The sequence below is a fragment of the Hippopotamus amphibius genome, chromosome 12, assembly GCF_030028045.1.
Source record: "Hippopotamus amphibius kiboko isolate mHipAmp2 chromosome 12, mHipAmp2.hap2, whole genome shotgun sequence".
In the NCBI taxonomy this organism is placed as follows: Eukaryota; Metazoa; Chordata; class Mammalia; order Artiodactyla; family Hippopotamidae; genus Hippopotamus; species Hippopotamus amphibius.
This window is the reverse complement of record NC_080197.1, coordinates 85,979,676-85,998,794: the sequence shown is the minus strand read 5'-3', so window position 1 is coordinate 85,998,794 and position 19,119 is coordinate 85,979,676. Positions and strand designations below refer to the sequence as shown.

The 19,119-nt window shown below is 44.5% G+C and overlaps 1 protein-coding gene across 1 annotated transcript; it reads right to left on the bottom strand.

Moving 5' to 3' along the window:
• Positions 1 to 368: 368 nt before the first annotated feature.
• CELA1 (chymotrypsin like elastase 1) lies at positions 369 to 18,038 on the bottom strand. Its single transcript, XM_057702299.1, has 8 exons — positions 17,476 to 18,038; positions 16,704 to 16,786; positions 15,465 to 15,565; positions 14,180 to 14,305; positions 13,309 to 13,445; positions 11,348 to 11,493; positions 1,259 to 1,408; positions 369 to 498 (listed from the first exon to the last, which is right to left on the bottom strand). Exons 1-8 carry the CDS (start codon positions 17,513 to 17,515, stop codon positions 481 to 483), a joined length of 801 nt encoding a protein of 266 aa, XP_057558282.1. The 5' UTR covers positions 17,516 to 18,038; the 3' UTR covers positions 369 to 480.
• Positions 18,039 to 19,119: the final 1,081 nt, after the last annotated feature.

Genomic DNA, 19,119 nt, shown 5'->3' with positions numbered 1-19,119 from the left:
GCTTCAGTAGTTATGGCTCTCAGGCTCTAGAACGTAGGCTCAGTAGTTGTGGTTCACAGGCTTAGTTGCTCCTCAGCATGTGGGATCTTCCCAGACCAGGGATCAAACCCGTGTCCCCTACGTTGGCAGGCGGATTCTTAACCACTGTGCCACCAGGGAAGTCCCTGTGCCTTTTAACATAGCAAATATGCATGGGAGGAGGGGCAGATTAATGGATGGGTAGATCCATGGGTAGACCACCCTCACTTGGCTTAGTTTGTGACCCAGAAATGTGGTGAAATCCAACTCAGGCCCCATAACTCACTTCCCTAGAGGGCTTAATTACAAATAAAAAGACACGCGGTGATATGTATATTCAATTTTATTTGCTTTTCTGAATCTGGCTCAAGAGTCTCTTAGAATGGTTTTTCCTTGATGGGCTCAAGTCCAGCTGTGGATCTAAGAATCACCTTGGGAAGGCTGTTGGACTCAGGAAAATGTTCAGTTGCTGGCAATGACCTGAAGGAAAATCCGGTTATATCCTGTTAGCAACTTTGCCCACCTCCTTTCTTTTTTTTTTCAGGTCTCCCAGTTGAATATGGCCCTGTACTGGGTTTATGGGGAGTTGAGAAAGTGGGGGACAGGAAGTAGTTCTCAGCTGTGTCAGGACAATTCAATGTTATAGGCACATAGTCAGGACTTAGTGGCAAGGGCAGACCTGAACTGGTTGTGAGTCAGGGTTCATGCCAGAAGACTCTGGAATGTGTTTGAAGGCTGGAGGACACAGGCGAGATGACTGTGAGGCTCTACCACCAGGGCAGTGTAGGTAGAGTCTCACCTAACCCTCGAGCATTGTTTAAGGTGGTAAAACCTCTTTCTAAAGGGTAGAGCAAATTCTCTTGATGTCCTTAGGAAGAACTGGTTGGGGAGAATGTTAGTGCCTCTGCCCATGCCCAGGAGCTGCAGGCCTTTCTGAAGCCAATTTTCCCTTGTTTTTGACTTTGGACAGCACCGATATGTACCTGGTTCAGATCACTTTTGCCACCACCTTACTCTAAGCAGTAAACAATACGGTGAAGCCTGATTAGTGGGTATGTGAAGGGGAGCTCACAATGGTAGCATTATCAAGGGAAAGTGCACTATGCGGAAAGAGAAAGGAATAAACATTTGAATGTGGTGAGGAAGATGATGGTTTGCCCTGCCCAACTTTTGCTCCCCACCCCAGCAAGTGCATGGGTCTCCAGGTGATTATTTCAACCCATCATTTGAGAGGACTCACGTTATTCATCCAAGAGATGTAAGCAGAGACCCGGGTGAAGACTGTGGGCTTCTTGGAGACATTACAGCCCAGGCTGGACACAAAGCTGGTCACACCATGGACAGTATACTGGCCACTCACCGAGCAATGAAGGGGGCCCCCAGAATCACCCTGCAAAGAGGAGAAACAGAGTTCTAAAACTTTAGATGTTTTGATCTTTGGGCCTTTATTTATGCTTACACCCCACCCATCCCCATCTCTGTCTGTAAAATCCTGTACTATTTAAAAGCTCCAATTCAAATACCCGCTTCCTTCATATCCCACAATCAAGATGAATCTCCTCTTCCTTTCTAAACAATCATAGTACTTCTTCTTTTCTTCTGCAGCACTTATGTCATGTTCTACCTTGTATTTTGGTTTTATAATTTGTTTCTACCTCCCACACTTATCTGTGAGCTTCTTGAGACAGGAACTACATCTTACTGGCATTTTCTTCTCCACAATGCTAGCATAGAGCTTTGAACATCTTAAGCTCAGTAGCTGTTACTGACTTAAATTAAACCTGGGGTGGGGGAAATAGGATGTTCTAATGATTTATTTATCCCCAGAATTCAGACCAATGGGTCTAGTTAGACTTAGCATTTAGACACAGGGTAGGTAGTCAAAACATGTTAAACTCAAGTGGGGTAAAGAGAAGAGAAAGTGATGTATTGGGTAATAGTTACATGTATCAACTACAATTGGCACTTGCCATCTACCTCTACAAAGATTAAATCATGTGCTGCTGCAGCTGCTGACTGGCAACGCCTCCCTGAAAGGTGTTCAGGGTGGAGAGCTGATATGAGGCACTCTGTGCTCTGTGAAAAACTGTCAGAACAAGTCTTTAGATAGATATTTTCAGGAGCCAACCTTATGAGCCCAATTCTTGTATCTCCTCATATCTAGAAAATCACTAAAATCCTTCATGGTGACAATTGCTCCTTGTGACTAGCTGTAACCTTCTGTAAACAATATATGCCTGATTCATGTTTTTCCCTTTCACCAAAACCACATATATACTGAGCTTCCCCCTTGCCTCTTTGGAACAGTTTCTCAGAGCTATCTGGAATGCTGTCTCCCAGGCTGCAGTCCTCATTTTGCCCCAGATAAAACTTAACTTACAACTCTCATGTTGTGCTTTTTTTTTTAAGTCAATAGTGCTAGGGCATCCTTCTCAAACTCTTCCAAAATATAACAGAAGGAGGAACACTCCCAAACTCATTCTACGAGGCCACCATCACCCTGATACCAAAACCAGGCAAAGATGTCACAAGAAAAAGAAAACTACAGGCCAATATCACTGAATATAGATGCAAAAATCCTCAACAAAATACTAGCTAACAGAATCCAACAGCACATTAAAAAGATCATACACCATGATCAAGTGGGGTTTATCCCTGAAATGCAAGGATTCTTCAATATACGCAAATCAATCAATGTGGTACATCATACCAACAAACTGAAGGATAAAAACCATATGATAATCTCAATAGATGCAGAAAAAGCCTTTGACAAAATTCAACATCCATTTATGATAAAAACTCTCCAGAAAATGGGCATAGAAGGAAATTACCTCAACATAATAAAAGCCATATATGAGAAACCAAAAGCCAACATCGTTCTAAATGGGGAAAAACTGAAAGAATTCCCTCTAAGAACAGGAACAAGACAAGGGTGTCCACTCTCACCATTATTATTCAACATAGTTTTGGAAGTATTAGCCACAGCAATCAGAGAAGAAAGTGAAACAAAAAGAATCCAAATTGGAAAAGAAGTAAAATTGTCACTCTTTGCATATGACATGATATTATACATAGAAAACCCTAAAGATTCTACCAGAAAACTGCTAGCACTAATTGATGAATTTACTAAAAAAGTAGCAGGATACAAAATTAATGTGCAGAAATCTCTTGCATTCCTATACACTAACAACGAAAAAGCAGAAAGAGAAATTAAGGAAACTCTCCCATTTACCATTGCAACAAAAAGAATAAAATACCTAGGAATAAACCTGCCTAAGGAGGCAAAAGACCTGTATGCAGAAAACTTTAAGACACTGATGAAAGAAATCAAAAACGATACAAATAGATGGAGAGACATACCATGTACTTGGATTGGAAGAATCAACATTGTGAAAATGACTATACTACCCAAAGCAATTTACGGATTCAATGCAATCCCTATCAAATTACCAAACTGCATTTTTCACAGAACTAGAACAAGAAATCTTACGATATGTATGGAAATGCAAAAAACCCCGAATAGCCACAGCAATCTTGAGAAGGAAAGATGGAGTTGGTGGAATTAGGCTTCCTGACTTCAAACTATACTACAAAGCCACAGTGATCAAGACAGTATGGTACTGGCACAAAAATAGAAAGGAAGATCAATGGAACAGCATAGAGAACCCAGAGGTAAACCCAAGAACATATGGGCACCTTATCTTTGACAAAGGAGGCAAGAATATACAATGGAAAAAAAGAGAGCCTCTTCAATAAGCGGTGCTGGGAAAACTGGACAGCAACATGTAAAAGAATGAAATTAGAACACTTCCTAACACCATACACAAAAATAAACTCCAAATGGATGAAAGACCTACATGTAAGGCCAGACACTATAAAACTCCTAGAGGAAAACATAGGCAGAACACTCTATGACATCCATCAAAGCAAGATCCTTTTTGACCCACCTCCTAGAATCATGGAAATAAAATCAAGAAGAAACAAATGGGACCCAATGAAAGTTAAAAGCTTTTGCACAGTGAAAGAAACGATAAACATGACAAGAAGACAACCCTCAGAATGGAAAAAAATACTTGCCAACGAAGCAACGGACAAAGGATTAATCTCCAAAATATACAAGCAGCTCATGCAGCTTAATATCAAAAAAGCAAATAGGGCTTCCTAGGTGGCGCAGTGGTTAAGAATCTGCCTCCCAATGCAGGGGACATGGGTTCAAGCCCTGCTCCAGGAAGATCCCACATGCCGCGGAGCAACTAAGCCCGTGCGCCAAGGAAAAAAAAAAAAAAAAAAAAAAGCAAATAACCCAATCCACAAATGGGCAGAAGAGTAAATAGACATTTCTCCAAAGAAGACATACAGATGGCCAACACACACATGAAAAGATGCTCAACATCACCAATCATCAGAGAAATGCAAGTCAAAGCCACCATGAGGTATCACCTCACACCAGTTAGGATGGCCATCATGACAAAATCTAGAAACAATAAATATTGGAGAGGGTATGGAGGAAAGGGAACCCTCCTGCACTGTTGGTGGGAATGTAAGTTGGTACAGCCACTATGGAGAACAGTTTAGAGGTTCCTTAAAAAACTAAAAATAGAACTACCATATGATCCAGTAATCCCACTCCTGGGCATATATCCAGAGAAAACCATAATCCCAAAAGAAACATGTATCATAATGTTTATTGCAGCACTATTTACAATAGCCAGGACATGGAAGAAACCTAAATGCCCATCAACAGATGAATGGATAAAGAAGATGTGGCACACATATACAATGGAATGTTACTCAGCCATAAAAAGGAATGAAATGGAGCTATATGTAATGAGGTGGATAGACCTAGAGTCTGTCATACAGAGTGAAGTAAGCCAGAAAGAGAAAAACAAATACTGTATGCTAACTCATACATACATAATCTAAAAAAAATGGTACTGATGAACCCAGTGACAGGGCAAGAATAAGGATACAGATGCAGAGAACGGACTGGAGGACACGGGGTTGGGTGGGGGCGAAGGGGAAGCTGGGGCGAAGTGAGAGAGCAGCATAGACATATTTACACTACCAACTGGAAAGTAGATAGCTAGTGGGAAGTTGCTGTATAACAGAGGGAGATCAACTCGATGATGGGTGATGCCTTAGAGGGCCAGGACAGGGAGGGTGGGAGGGAATCGTGGGAGGGAGGGGATATGGGGCTATATGTATAAATACAGCTGATTCACTTTGGTGTACCTCACAAACTGGTACAAGAGTGTAAAGCAATTCTATTCCAATAAAGAGCTTAAAAAAAATAGTGCTAGGGCTTAGAATCAGAGGAACCTGAGTTTATAGATTGTGACCTTGACACTCTTTTCCTTACTCAGTTCCCAGAATGTTAGTTCTGTGATTCCAGTCATAAAATTAGAAGATATCTCCCTGGAGAATCTGACCAACACTAAAGGGAAGACCTAAAGATACTAATGTTTGAAGTTCCCCAATGAAATGGCCTAGCCAGATCACCTGACAAAGCAGTTCACTATAGATGAACCCCACCTAAGGCTCAGAGTTACCTATCAGCTCTTCACTGTCCCACTCTGAAATAAAAGCAGATGGTCAAGGATGACCAAACATCTGAAGAAAACCTCAATATAAAAATAAAGATCCTGAGGGAAGTAAGACAGAAAGACAAATAATAAATGATATCGCTTATATGTAGAATCTAAAAAAAGGGTTCATATGAACTTATTTACAAAACAGAAGTAAAGTTACAGATGTCGAAAACATACATGTGGTTACTAGGGGATTAGATGGGGAGGGATAAATTGGGAGACTGGGATTGATATATACACACTACTACATATAAAATAGATAACTAATAAGAACCTACTGCGTGGCACAGGGAACTCTACTCAATACTCTGTAATGGCCTATATGGGAAAGAAATAAAAAAAAGAGTGGATATGTGGATATGTATAACTGACTCACTTAGCTGTACAGCTGAAACTAACACAACATTGTAAATCAACTATACTCCAATAAAAATTTAAAAAAAAATTTTTTTTAAAACAAAGATCAAAACAAAGAGAAAGAAATAAACTAAAAATGAAGGCAACCAAGAATATGCAGGGAGAAGACTATAAGCAACAAAAGTATGATTAATATTGCATCTATGATACAAAAAACAGCAAGCTATTAGAGCATTCAGAAAACAAAAAGAGCCTTTGGAAATTATGAATATGATAGTAGCAATGAAAGATTGGATTAGGAGATAAAGTAGACAAACTATATAGAGAGAAAATAAGAAAATAAAAATGGAGGGCAGGAAATCATCAATAAACAAACATTTTCAGAACCAAAGGTCTGGAGTTTCCAGAATGAAGAAACCCACTATGTGTTCCTCAAAATGAATGCAAATAGACCCATACGAAGACAGAACACTAGGGTCAAGAGAAGATAATATAGATCACTTACAAATTAGTGGAGAGTTTGAGGCTGAAGTGGTGGTAAGTTGAGTATATATTATGCAAATTAAAAAAAAACCCAATTATTAACTCCAGGGAAAACAAAATTATTCAGGGAATAGTATTTTACATAATTATAATAAATACTAAATGTTAATTTAACCAAAATTATTTGGGGAGGTTGAGGTGGGGATCAGAAAAGTTCATGCTTGAAGGGCAGGTATATATGTGTAAAAGGAAGAGAGATTTCACATTTTGCATAATGCCTGAACTAAACAATTAAGTGGAAACATAAGTATATGCTTTTAGAGAGCTGGAGGTAAACACCGAAAGAAATCAGCTGAAGAGCTGAAAGTGGTCCCCCCAAGGGAAGGAGAACTCAAGGGGGTAGCAGGAACACAATTATTCTTTCCCATTATTAAGCCTCATAGTTTTATTTGCCACCTTAAGCAGTTTAATACACATAGCTTCAATAAAAATTAAAACTTAAAAAAAAAAAAGAACTAGGGAAAGAGATCAAAAGATCAAACTGGGGATAATTCTTTTAAAAAGGAAACAGCTGTACTCCACCCCAACTATGTTTAGGAAAAGAAGATGCTTCCTTTAGATTATTGTACTCAATACAAAACAAGACAGTTTAAGTATCTTCCACCCAAATTCTAATAGGGGTTTGAGAGTATTTCTAAACTAGAGGAATGGAATAGAATTGAATTGTATATCATACTATTTTCTTATGCTAACTGACCTGGAAAGAAACAAAGGCTCTGTAGAGCTGGAGGCTGTGGCTGAGGACTTTAGGGCGGAAGGAAGAGCTGGGAAAGAGCTCAGTGGGAGAGGGCGGATTGAGGTGAGAGGAATTTAGTGAATCCATTCTGAGAAGGCCTGGGGACCCAGAAATCTGAAAGCCCAGAAAACAAAGACACAGTATTTGGGAAATTCCAGTGGGAAGAGATCTGGAGACAAATCGCCTCAGCTAATTGCCAATCTGGAGTGGCAGCCAGAAGAAAAGTACTCTACTTTTTCAGCCTTCAAGTCCTTGAGAGAGAGCAGAGGAAAGTGAATTAAACTCAGAAAGAGTAAACCTTAAGAGATTATAGGTGGGGACCTCCCCCGTGGCACAGTGGTTAAGAATCCGCCTGCCAATGCAGGAGATACACGTTCAGGAGCTGGTCCGGGATGATCCCACATGCCGCGGGGCAACAAAGCCTGTGTGCCACAACTACTGAGCCCACGCACCACTCACTGAAGAGAGTAGCCCCCACTCACTGCAATTGAGAAAGCCCATGCACAGCAACGAAGACCCAACACAGCTAATAAATAAATAAAATAAATAAATTCATAAAATACAAAAAAAGAGGTTATAGGTGAAGGCGGCTGGTGAGGACCTGTAAGAGCTTGATTTATGTGTTCATCATTTTTTATTTTGTTTTGTTTTTTCAGTCAACCCTGGGGAAGTCCTGGGAAAACTGGGGTGAGTTGGTCACCTTACTTCCATACTTCTCAGTGCTCACAAACAACCCTTTATTCTTTGATTCTACTATTTCAGCCAGCCTACCAGCCTCCTCTGGCTTCTCTTCCTCCTCTACCTAGCTTGGAGCTTGCATTTGATCTGCAATCCTGTCTTTATGTTCCAGTAATGCATGAAAACCCAGCCCTGGATTAACCCATTCCCTAGAACTAGATCTTTGAATGCAGTGACCCATACACCCATATGATTATTGCATAGTCTCCAACCGCAGCCTATCAGTAACACCATGGAAGCCAGTCTTTCTCCCATTCACCTTAATTAATCCAGACCCAAACAATCCTTGCCCCTTCCTATTCGGCATTTAATCCGACTCCTAGTTCATGAGTAAATAGAAGCAATATTGCAGAACACCTGCCAACTTCCAGCTACCCAGCCTGCACATTTCACATCCATGCACATTTCACATCCATGCACATTTCTGTGCCCCTCTTCTGTTCAAGGCCAGCTCCACCTGAGCTCTTGGTTCATCTCGTCCTTCTCCTCTGAGATCTTGTGTCATCCACTTATTCCCTCCCTCTGACTCTACAGGATCCTTTCCTCTCTGCCCAGAAACACACTCAAATTTTCTTCTCTTTTAAAAGATCCACCCCCTCCATGACTTTCATTCTCCTTAAAGCTACCAGACTTTTAAAATTCCTCACGTTCATCTTAGATTCTTGAAAGAGTATTCAATGCTCTTTGCTATGTTTCTTTTCTTTTTAATTGGAGTATAATTGCTTTACAATGTTGTGTTAGTTTCTGCTGTACAATGAAGTGAATCAGCTAAATGTATACGCATATCCCTTCCCTCTTGGACCTCCCTCCCACCCTCACCCCACTCCCATCCCACCCAACTAGGTCATCACAGAGCACCGAACTGAGAGCTCCCTGTGCTATACACCAGGTTCCCAGCAGCTAGCTATTTTATACATAGTAGTGTATATATGTCAGTCCTAATCTCCCAGTTCATCCCTCCCTCCCCTTCCGCTGCTGTGTCCACATGTCCGTTCTCTATGTCTGCGTCTCTATTCCTGCCCTGCAGGTATGTTCATCTGTACCATTTTTCTGGATTCTACGTATATGCATTAACATACAATATTTATTTTTCTCTCTGTGACTTACTTCACTCTGTGCGACAGACTCTAAGTCCATTCACATCTCTACAAATGACCCAGTGTTGCCTCTTCATTCCTTACCCTTCAGTCAAGCTTCTGCCCTCACCACTCCACTGAAACTGTTCTGGCCATTGTTATCAGTGACCCAAAGTAGCCACTTTTTTTTTTACTGTGGCTCCTGGCTGCACTGTATACTGTGTGATGACCTATCAGTATTTCCTGAGATTTTGTAAAACCTTTATTTACTGTTTCTCTCTCATTTCTTTTTTAGATCCTTATGGGTTCTTTGTCCTCCACCTATCCCTGAAGCACTCAGATATTTATGCCATCACAGTTCTTCCTCCAACTCACTGTTTTTGTTTTTGTTTTCTCATTCTACCACTTTTCCCTGGGGGAGGTGGAGAGTAGGGGGTATGGGAGTTTGAGGGATTTCATTTCCTGTTAAGCTTACCTCTATCCCAGCTTTCTCCTCCATGCTCCATTTTCTTTATATCTAGTTTCTTACCAGTTAACTATAACTGAAAGTCCCACTGGGATCTCAGACTCAACTTGTCCATAACCATCACTTTCCCTCCCAAATCCTTGTCTCATTGGAGGCAGCAAACCCCTCCCCCAGATCACTTAAATCAGATGCCTGAAAGTCATTCCCGATCCTCCATCTGCCCTACTTCGGGCCCTCAGATTTCTTGCCTATGTAATTGCAATAGTCTCCTAAAGGCAGTCTCCCTGCTAATTTTGCCCTCTTCAAAAACGTGCTTACCTTGTCATCAGACACTTCCCTGGTGGCGCAGTGATTAAGACTCTGTGCTTCCAATGCTGGGGGCCCGGGTTCAATCCCTGGTCAGGGAACTAGATCCCACATGCATGTGGCAACTAAGAGTTTGTGTGCCACAACTAAGGAGCTCTGGAGCTGCAACTAAGGAGCCCGCCTGCAACAAACCCAGTGCAACAAAATAAATAAATAAGTAAATAAATATTTTTAAATAAAATAAATAAAAGGAGAATCTGATCATGCTGTTGTCCTGTTAAAACTCTTCAGTGGTTTCCCAGTGCCTAAAGGTTCATGTCCCCAAGCATGACACGTCCTCCTAAGTCATGTGGTTTCTACCTGTCTCTAGTGTCATCTCCTGACATTCCCTAGTATGGTAATAGTTTATGTTCTAGCCCAGAGGTCAGCAAACTTTTTCTGTAAATAGCCAAAGAGTAAATATCTCAGGCATTGCAGGCCATATAGCCTCTCTTGCAACTGTTCAACTCCATGGAAGCAGCCATAAACAATACGTAATGAACAAGTAAGGCTGTGTTCCAATAACACTTTTTTTAAAGAACGTTGAAATTTTATATTTTTCATGTGTCATGACATATTATTCCTTTATGAATTTTTTCCCCAAACAGATACTGTGTTTATATTCATCTTTGTATCTTTTGTATCTTTGATATGAAGATCAATCAAAGATAGTGCCTAGCATTTAGGAGATAGTCAAGAACATTTGTTGAACTGCACTAAGAAATCTGTAAGATGGTGTATTGCTGATTGATCTGGTCTAAATAGAAGACGATTCTATTATATATATTCTATTCTATTATATCTATATATAGATACAGATATAGATCATTATAAAACTATTTAGTGCACTTTCCCTTATCATATTGACCTGTATACATACTGCTATCAATACTACTGGGTCAAATGGGTGGTGGTAAAGGAGCTATAGGAAAATTGGGGTTGATGGGATGGGAGCTACTTTATACACAATTACAACCACTCCAGGCCTAGCTCCGCTGTAGCCATTAAAAATCTAAGGCACAAATAACTTCTGTTTTTGGTTTTCTCTCTCTCTCTTTTTTTTTTTTGCCGTACTACGTGGTATGTGGGAATCTTAGTTCCTGGGCCAGGGATCAATCCGGTGCCCCCTGCCTTGGAAGCACAGAGTCTTCACTAATGTACCGACAGGGAAGTCCCAAGGGCACAAATGACTTCTAAAAAACACTCACATGTACCAACACACAAATGTGGGGCCACATACACACTCTTGAGGTGCAGGCATCAGGCAAGATGAATTTTAAGGCTCCTTTCAACTTTGAGAGTGTGAATATAGTCTTACTAGCACAGAATCATGCTCATTCAGACACTAGACTAGAAAGTTGAGTCTATACATAGGAGTGGGAGCAGGTGTGGAACAGGAGGTGAGTAAAAGGTGGGGGGTGGGAGGCAGAGAGGGGAGGGACCTGGGGTGAGACTTCTGACACTTCCTGCCTGTGTTCACCTGGCATCCAGAGCGAACTCCGTCTCCTCCAGCGCACACCATGGTGGTCTTCACGGTGGAGCCCCAGTAGGAGGAGCTGGAGCAGGTGGCATAGTCCACGGAGGGCAGGTAAGCCTGCTGCAGGGCTTCGGCCAGCTGCCCATTGGCTGAACAGGACACACAGCACTGGAGGTTAGCCCCAGATGCTATCCAGGGAAAAATCTTCCACATCTAACCAAACCTTCCCAAGCTCTGATGAAAGCTGAAATCAGGGCAAGCTCCTTTTCTCTGCCCATTGCATGTCATAGATCCTCCTTTTATCTCTCTGTATAGGAAAGCTACAGGAACCTTCCTTCAGGGAGTCCTCCTTGACTACTCTTCCCAGCTTCCAAACCACTAATCCTATGCCTGCTTTTTTTCTTTCTTTTTTTTCTTAAACTCATGGATACCTTAGTTAAGTAACTAGAATGGTCTTATTCGTTAATAATCTATCTGTCTATCCTGCTTCCTCCTTACATTGTAAACCCCATGAAGCAGAACTGGGACTATGCACCCCTGTTGCCATTTCTTAAGAGCTTCGTGCAGCTTTCCTTTATTTGGATTTTTTGACTTTTCAGAGCCTTTGCACATGAATTACTTCTTTGAATCCTTACAACAACCCTTTCATCGTATATATGGATCAGGAAACTGAACCACAGTGACATTAAGTGAACTGAGAGCAGAGCTGGATTAGAAGCATGTCTCTCTCAGCCCCTGGTTTTCCCAGTAGACCAGCTGCTCACAGCGAGGCCTTGCCTCTCCTCCAGAGCTCAGATCCTGCCTGACGGCTAACAGCCTTCTATGTCAGGCCTGCTGTCTCTGCCCTTGTTAACTCTCTTCTCATAGTCTCTCCACCTTTCCATGTCTTCTAATGACTTTCCCATGATTGACCGGAAGAGGGCTGAGGCCTCTGCCTTGACTTCTCTGGACCTGCGGCCACCACTGGCTCATTCACGCTAACCCACAACCTAGTGACTGTATGGAGGTAGCATGATGGTGTAATGATCACCAAAGTGGGAGCCAGAATACCTGCATTCTGGCCCCAGCTAACTAGTTACTAACTAGTCATGTGACCTTTTTTTTTTTTTTAAATATTTATTTGGCTGTGCCAGGTCTTTGTTGAGACACACAGGATCTTTGTTGCAGCATGTGGGGTCTTCAGTTGTGGCATGCGGGATCTTTAGTTGCACCATGCAGGCTCTTAGTTGAGCCATGCCCGATATAGTTCCCTGACCAGGGATTGAACCCACGCCCCCTGGGAGCATGGAGTCTTAACCGCTGGACCACCAGGGAAGTCCCTAGTCATGTGATCTTGAACAAGGTCTTTAATTTCTTTGGACCTCAGTTTCCTTATGGATAAAATGAGTGGGCCAGGGACTTCCCTGATGGTCCAGTGGTAAAGAATCTGCCTTCCAATGCAGGGGATGCAGGTTCAATCCCTGGTCAGGGAACTAAGATCCCACATGTCATGGGGCAACTAAGCCCACGTGTCTCAACTAGAGAAGCCTGTGTGCTGCAACTACAGAGCCCACGTGCTCGGGAGCCAGCATGCCACAACTAGAGAGAAGCCCATGCACCGCAGTGAAGATCCTGCGCACTGCAAGGAAAGATGCCGCAACAAAGATCCCGTGTGCCGCAACAAAGATCCCGGGTGCCACAACTAAGACCAGACGCAGCCAAGAATAAAAATAAATAAATGAAAATAAATAAACATTTAAAAAAATAAAATGAGAGTTTGGTACAAAATACTCTCTGAGGTAAGGTGCCTTTTTTTTTGGTTTGGCTTGTTCTTAGCTTGATTTCGTGAAACAATATTTTATCTCTGGTTCCTTTGGCTCCTGGTCTTTGGCTGCGAACACCTAGGACCACAGAAAAAGTGCCCCAGAATCTCAGCTACTTAATCAAGATTCATGCGGTGGATGGTGCCAACGCGGGCCACTTACTCTTGGTCCTGCCCCAGCCTGTGATGTAGCAGGGAGTGTTGTTAGCCAGGATGGTTCCCGCGCTTGGCAGAGCACCCAGCTTGACGTAGCTGTTAAGGGTAACGCTCTGGGCCAGGCGCAGCAGGGCGATGTCATAGCTGCGGGAGGAAAGGAGGCTGCTCGCTCGCGGAACCAGGCCTCCCTTCAGGTCAGCATAGGGACCGGCCCTCCCTAAGCCTTCTGTCCCCATGGAATCGGAAACCAATGACTTTGAAGAAGGAGGGGACTGAATCCCCAAGCCTCAAACTTGAGGCATTGCGCATTTGGATTGTAGGACATTGTACGTTTAACAGCGGCCCCTGCTGGTGAGGTCTCGGCATTGTCGCCTAGCTCTCGTCTGCACCCCGGGGGGGAGTGGAGCTTGCTTCTTTCAGTTATGAACGGGGACTCAGAAAGCAGCAGAATGCTGTGATTTGGGTAGCAGAGGAGAGTTCTCAAGAGAAAGACAAAAAATGCTCTGCAGAAATATCCGAATTACTTGAAACCATCCCCACCCCCACACTCTAGAATTGGCCACCATTGTAACATTCCGAAAGTTTGTAAGATTCATTTTAAGAAATCTACTTTTGCTGATGGCATCTGTTCCATAAAATGAATAGTAAATAACAATGAAAACAGGAACATTAAACTGCAGAGAAGGAGCCTAAGGGGATCTAATTGTGCAAACCAGCCTAGAGCTCAAACACATCCCAAAGATCTTCAGACATTCTCAAGCCCTCCGACATCGAAGTTCTCAGTGTCCTCCTGGGTGAATGTGAAGGGAGCCAAGACCCCATGGCTGGCCAGTCAGCCCTCCACCTCCCAGCCCCAGGCCAGCCGGCCTTGCTTCTACCCTGCAGCCACGTTATTGCTGTTCCAGCTGGGATGCACCACGATCTTCTGCACGCTCACGTACTGCTCAGTGCCATCGTTCTGGCTCAGGTTGTGGTCTCCAGCCACCACACGGAAGGTCATTTGGCTGGAGGAGAGAGGGAAGCCCTGAGTGATCCTTCTCTTTCCCTTCTTAGGGAAAAAGTTGGGAAGCCATCTTACATCTTATCTTTAGGACAGGAGCCCATCTTATCTGACCCAGGCAGAGGAAGGATGGAAGACCCTGGAAGATGAGGAAGTAACCAACCCTCTCATCCCCAGTTTGCTGTCTTGTGGAAGTGACAAAGACTACCATCAACTTCATTTTCCCGGGCTTCCTATGTGGCGCAGTGGTTAAGAATCCGTCTGCCAATGCAGAAGACACAGGTTCAATCACTGCTCCAGGAAGATCCCACATGCCATGGAGCAACTAAGCCCATGCGCCAAAAAAAAAAAAAAGACTTCATTTCCCCAATTTACTAAGCTAAGCCTCAGAGGCTGAATATCTCATAATGCAGGAGAGGTGTGGTGAGCATAAGTGAAATAATGGCTCTCAGCCCACAGAGGGATTTTGAGGCTCATATAAACTTCTAGACCAGTTGTTCTTTTTCCTTTTCTTTTTTTAATTTTTTGGCCGCACCACACAGCATGTGGGATCTTAGTTCCCCAACCAGGGATCAAACCCGCGCCCCCCTGCATTGGAAACATAAGCCTTAACCACTGGACGGCCAGGGAAGTCCTAGACCAGCAGTTCTTAAAGCATGGTCCCTGGACCAGCAGCATCAGTATAACCTGGAAACTTGTTAGAAACGCAGATTATCAGGCCTCAGTCTGGACCTCCCTATCAGCAACTGTGTGTGTGGGGCCCAGCAATCTGTGCCTCGCAGGTGATTCTCATATACGCTCAAATTTAAGAATGCCTGTGCAAGATAAATACGAAAAAACGGTTACTAGTCAGGCATTGGCTAGGCACTTAATATTTACCTACATAATCCTCACAGTAATTCTACAAAGAAGGTAGAGATAAGAGAGTAAGAGCTTAGAGAGCTAAGGAAGCCATCCAAGTTCACATAGTTAGAAGAAGGTGGGACAGGATTTGAACCTGAGCTTGTCTGATGCCATAGTCTGTGCTTTTCACTATATCCTCCTACTTCCCCACAGGCCCCCAAACACCGCCTCAAAGTCTTGCCCTGAGTGGCAGAAGATACATATTCCTCCAGAAGAGCCAGACTCTTCCCCTCAGAAAAGCTGGTCTTTGTTTTTCTCACCGGTCCACACAGTGAGCAGCTGTCATCACCCAGTTCTGTTTGATGAGGGTCCCTCCACAGGTGTGATACCAGGAACTTCCAGACTTGTACTGGAGGGAAATCTAGATGCGGAGAGAAGAAAAGAGGGATAGGTTGGTGTTTCTTGAAAGGCATTGACCCAAGTCATGTGTTACCTCCTTAAATTCCTGCCATCCTTCAAAACATCCTCCAACTTCCTGGGCTAGAGATGGTGAATAGGTTTCATTTGAGCAGTTGCTATTGATTGGTTGGTAGTGGTTACCTGGAGTGGTGTTGAGAAGGGGTGTGCAGATGCCTCTGGGCCCAGGTGTCATTTGGTGATGTTTGCTGTGTATGTGGAAGGGGGAGTAAAGACATATACACACAGTGCACTCAGCATCCTTACGCTATATTGTTGCAAAGGGCCAAGAACCCAAGTCCTTCTACCTCCATTCCCTCTTGGGAAGGAAATGTAGCCATGGAATTGCTACATCACCTAAGCCACAAGCTTAGGTCCCCAGAACTCCACTCCAATGTTGTCAGGATATACCTTATCCCTGCACTTCAGCAGATGCTTAGAAACACCACTGCAGTGTTTATTTTTGTCAGTTCACGCCTTCTCCTCCAGTACCTCATATCATACAATAGCTCTACCCTGAAAATTGGGGCACAAACTTTTGTAAATTGAATTTAATTCTAATTGCAGTGATTCCTCTCAAAGTATGGCTATTCACCAGTTAATTTGCCAGTTTTACACATTTAGAATTGCTTAAATCAAAGCCTAGCTGCCCTATTTCAAAAGTGGAAACTCTTTAAATAGCCAAACGAGCAACGTGCTCTATTTGGGGGCAGAGGTGTGTTTGGATGTGTGCCACACACTTCGTGGAGTGGGGTGTGTGTGTGTCTGTCTGTGAAGGTGTGTAGAGTCTGAGGTGTGGGACTGGCACACAAGCTTGCTAGTGTGGCTCAAGTGGTATTGCTGGGAGTGTAATTGTGGTTTGTGTTTGGGTGTGTGCCTGGGAGACTGGGTGTGGTTGGTGTTTAAATCCTTTCCTCCAAGACTTTTGCATTTAGAAAAAACCTCCTAAGCCTGGTCCCATTCATCTTTAAAAGCTAGCATCCAGGCAGTTGGAGCACTTCCTGTTGATAAGGATATACACAAACATACACAACACGGTGGCATATTAGGGTGCGGGCGACGCTTATTCTGTTGGCAGTCTGCGGCTGTGAAGGAACACCCACCTGAGAGGGCCAAGAATGCTTCCTGGCCTCAGTCCCTCCAACTACCCGAGCATTGGTTTCTGGAAAGTCCTGGGCGCTGTGTCCTTTGTGGGGCAGAAGAAAAGTGAGTGATGACTAAGCATGGGGTCAGCTCAGGGTGGGAGGGCGGGTGGCAGTTGTGCTTTGTCTGCAAACTCACAGCTCCTCCCTAGCAAATGAGGGGCCCAGCTGTGAGCTCTCTGAGCCCCTTTTGAAAAGCAGGGAAGTCTAAGTGCCTTCTGCTTCCCCCACGTGTCCCCAGAACTCTGGCATGCTAGGAAGGACCCATCTCACATGGTTGGGCCAGGCCCCAGGGGCTCCTCATGGTCTCAGCCTTGCTCAGGGTCATCCCTTGGCCTGGGGTGACTCTCCGCTCCCTACTCCCCCTCCCCCCTCCCCTCTCCCCACCCATCCCAACACCGTGCTTTGTGGATTCTCCAGGGGCCAGGGACAGCTGTGCACATGCCACCAGGCCCTCGCTAAGGATGTCTTCCTGTCAGTAGTGGGGTGGGGAAGCCCAGGCCCTGGAAGAGGCTTCTCTTTGCTTCATGGCTCAGGGACCTGTCAACCAGAGGCCCCTGACCTTTTCTGTCATGGGCCCCAGGAGAATAAAAGTTTTGCTAGACTCACAGGAAGAGTCTCCTTCCGCCCTGGGAGAGAGAGCAGACCTGGGCGTAGGGAAAGCTTTCCAAGCCTCCCGCTCAATCCCCCTCCCTACAGATCTCCGGCCAGGTGATCCAAATGATCCACTTACCGTAAAGGACCAGGGTGGCGAGCACCAGCAGGTGCAGCATGTTGCCAGCAAGTAGACCACTGTCCCCTTGCCATGAACCAAGCCCTCTTTATACTCCTCTTATCAGCAGTTTTGCTGGCTTTCTTCCTGCCAACTGGCAGGGCTATGGGTGGAAGGCAGGGAAAATCACAGGTGACATGGAAACACAAATGAAAAGGTTTCAAGTAAATGAATTTATCTATGAACAAAAACAGAACAAGGCCACGGCTGAATTAATCATCTTTTTCAGTTGAAAACACCAACAAAGTCTTTTTCAGAAATAAGATGCGGACTTCCCTGGTGGTGCAGTGATTAAGACTCCATGCTCCCAGTGCAGGAGGCCAGGGTTCGATCTCTGGTCAGGGAACTAGATCCCACATGCTGCAACTAAGAGTTTGCATGCCACAACTAAGGAGCCTGACTGCTGAAACTAAGGAGCCCACCTGCCACAACTAAGACCCAGAGCAACCAAATAAATAAATGAAAAAAAAAAAAGTAAAAATTAAAAAAAAAAGATTGCAGCTACATCAAAAAAAAAAAAAAAAAAAAAAAAAGGAAGAAAGGAAGGAAGAAAAGAAATAAGATGGAGAAACAGGACTGGCATTTCCCTCGGGGTGCTCCGCTCATAGCCTGCCACCGGCTCACTGCCCTCAGGGGCACTGTAAGTGCAGAGACCTACTCTGTGCACCAGGAAGTGGAGGCAAGGGGGTCTGGAGGAGGGGAGAGTGGTCAGTAAGAAGAAGGAAGAGACAGTAACATCTCCCTGCCCAAAGAAGGAGAAGGGACATGCCCCCAGGATGCAGACAGAGGTGTACAAGCAAGGAGACAAAAGCAGAGTAGATGCAGTGGAGAGAATTCTGATGGAGGAGGGTACTAGGAAACAGGTTTGGGGAGACTCATCTGGAGAGCAGATAAAAGAGAGCTCCCAGAGAAGGAGGGTGCAGGTGAGGATAGGGAGCGAGCCTGAGGGTATGAGGCGGAAAGGCAGAGGAGCAGGAGTTGTGGGGTAGGTGTGTCCTGCAGGAGATGAGAAGCTCTGTCCACCAGAGTCAGGAGTGGAGGAAGGAGGGAAGCGCCTGTGCCTTGCGGTGGGCGGAGAATTCTGGGTTGGGAGGACCCAGAGCGTGAACTGTGGGTGGAGCTGCGATTTAGGCTGAGCGCAGCCCGGAAGCCCAGGGGGAGGCAGGAAGGTCAGCCAGTCTACCTGGAGGCTTTTGTTCCCTAGACACTCCAGAATTCAAGTTTCATGCCTGCAGGTAGAGGCCCGGAAAAGGCTGAGGAAGGAGTTCTGTACTGACTGTTGTCTTTTTAGGTCCTTGAGCTGTTGGGGGGTGGGGCGGAATTGCATTAAGGGCTCCCTCTCCAACCCCACCCCCAGCATTCTAACCCAAAGCAGACCCAGGGAAGAGGGCTGAGCTGGCTGGGGAATCCAGGCCTCCTTTGTCATTCTCCTCCCACCTCGCTGCCTTCTCTGGAGAGTAGAGAGACTGCTCTAGCCCCAGGGTCAGGAGTCCAAGAGGAGGCTCAAGGACCTTCTAAAGGTTACCCCTCCACATCACATACTACAAAGTGAGACTTTGAGGGCAGGGTCAATATCATATCCATCGCTGTACCCTTGGTGAAGCC

Coding starts and splice junctions, on each gene's coding strand:
- CELA1 (XM_057702299.1), bottom strand. CDS start 17,515: ATGCTGCACCTGCTGGTGCTCGCCACCCTGGTCCTTTACG. Junction 14,306..15,464: donor GCTGCTCACTGTGTGGACCG/GTGAGAAAAACA, acceptor TCTCTCCTCCAG/CCAAATGACCTTCCGTGTGG. Junction 11,494..13,308: donor AGGCTGGGGCAGGACCAAGA/GTAAGTGGCCCG, acceptor TGTCCTGTTCAG/CCAATGGGCAGCTGGCCGAA.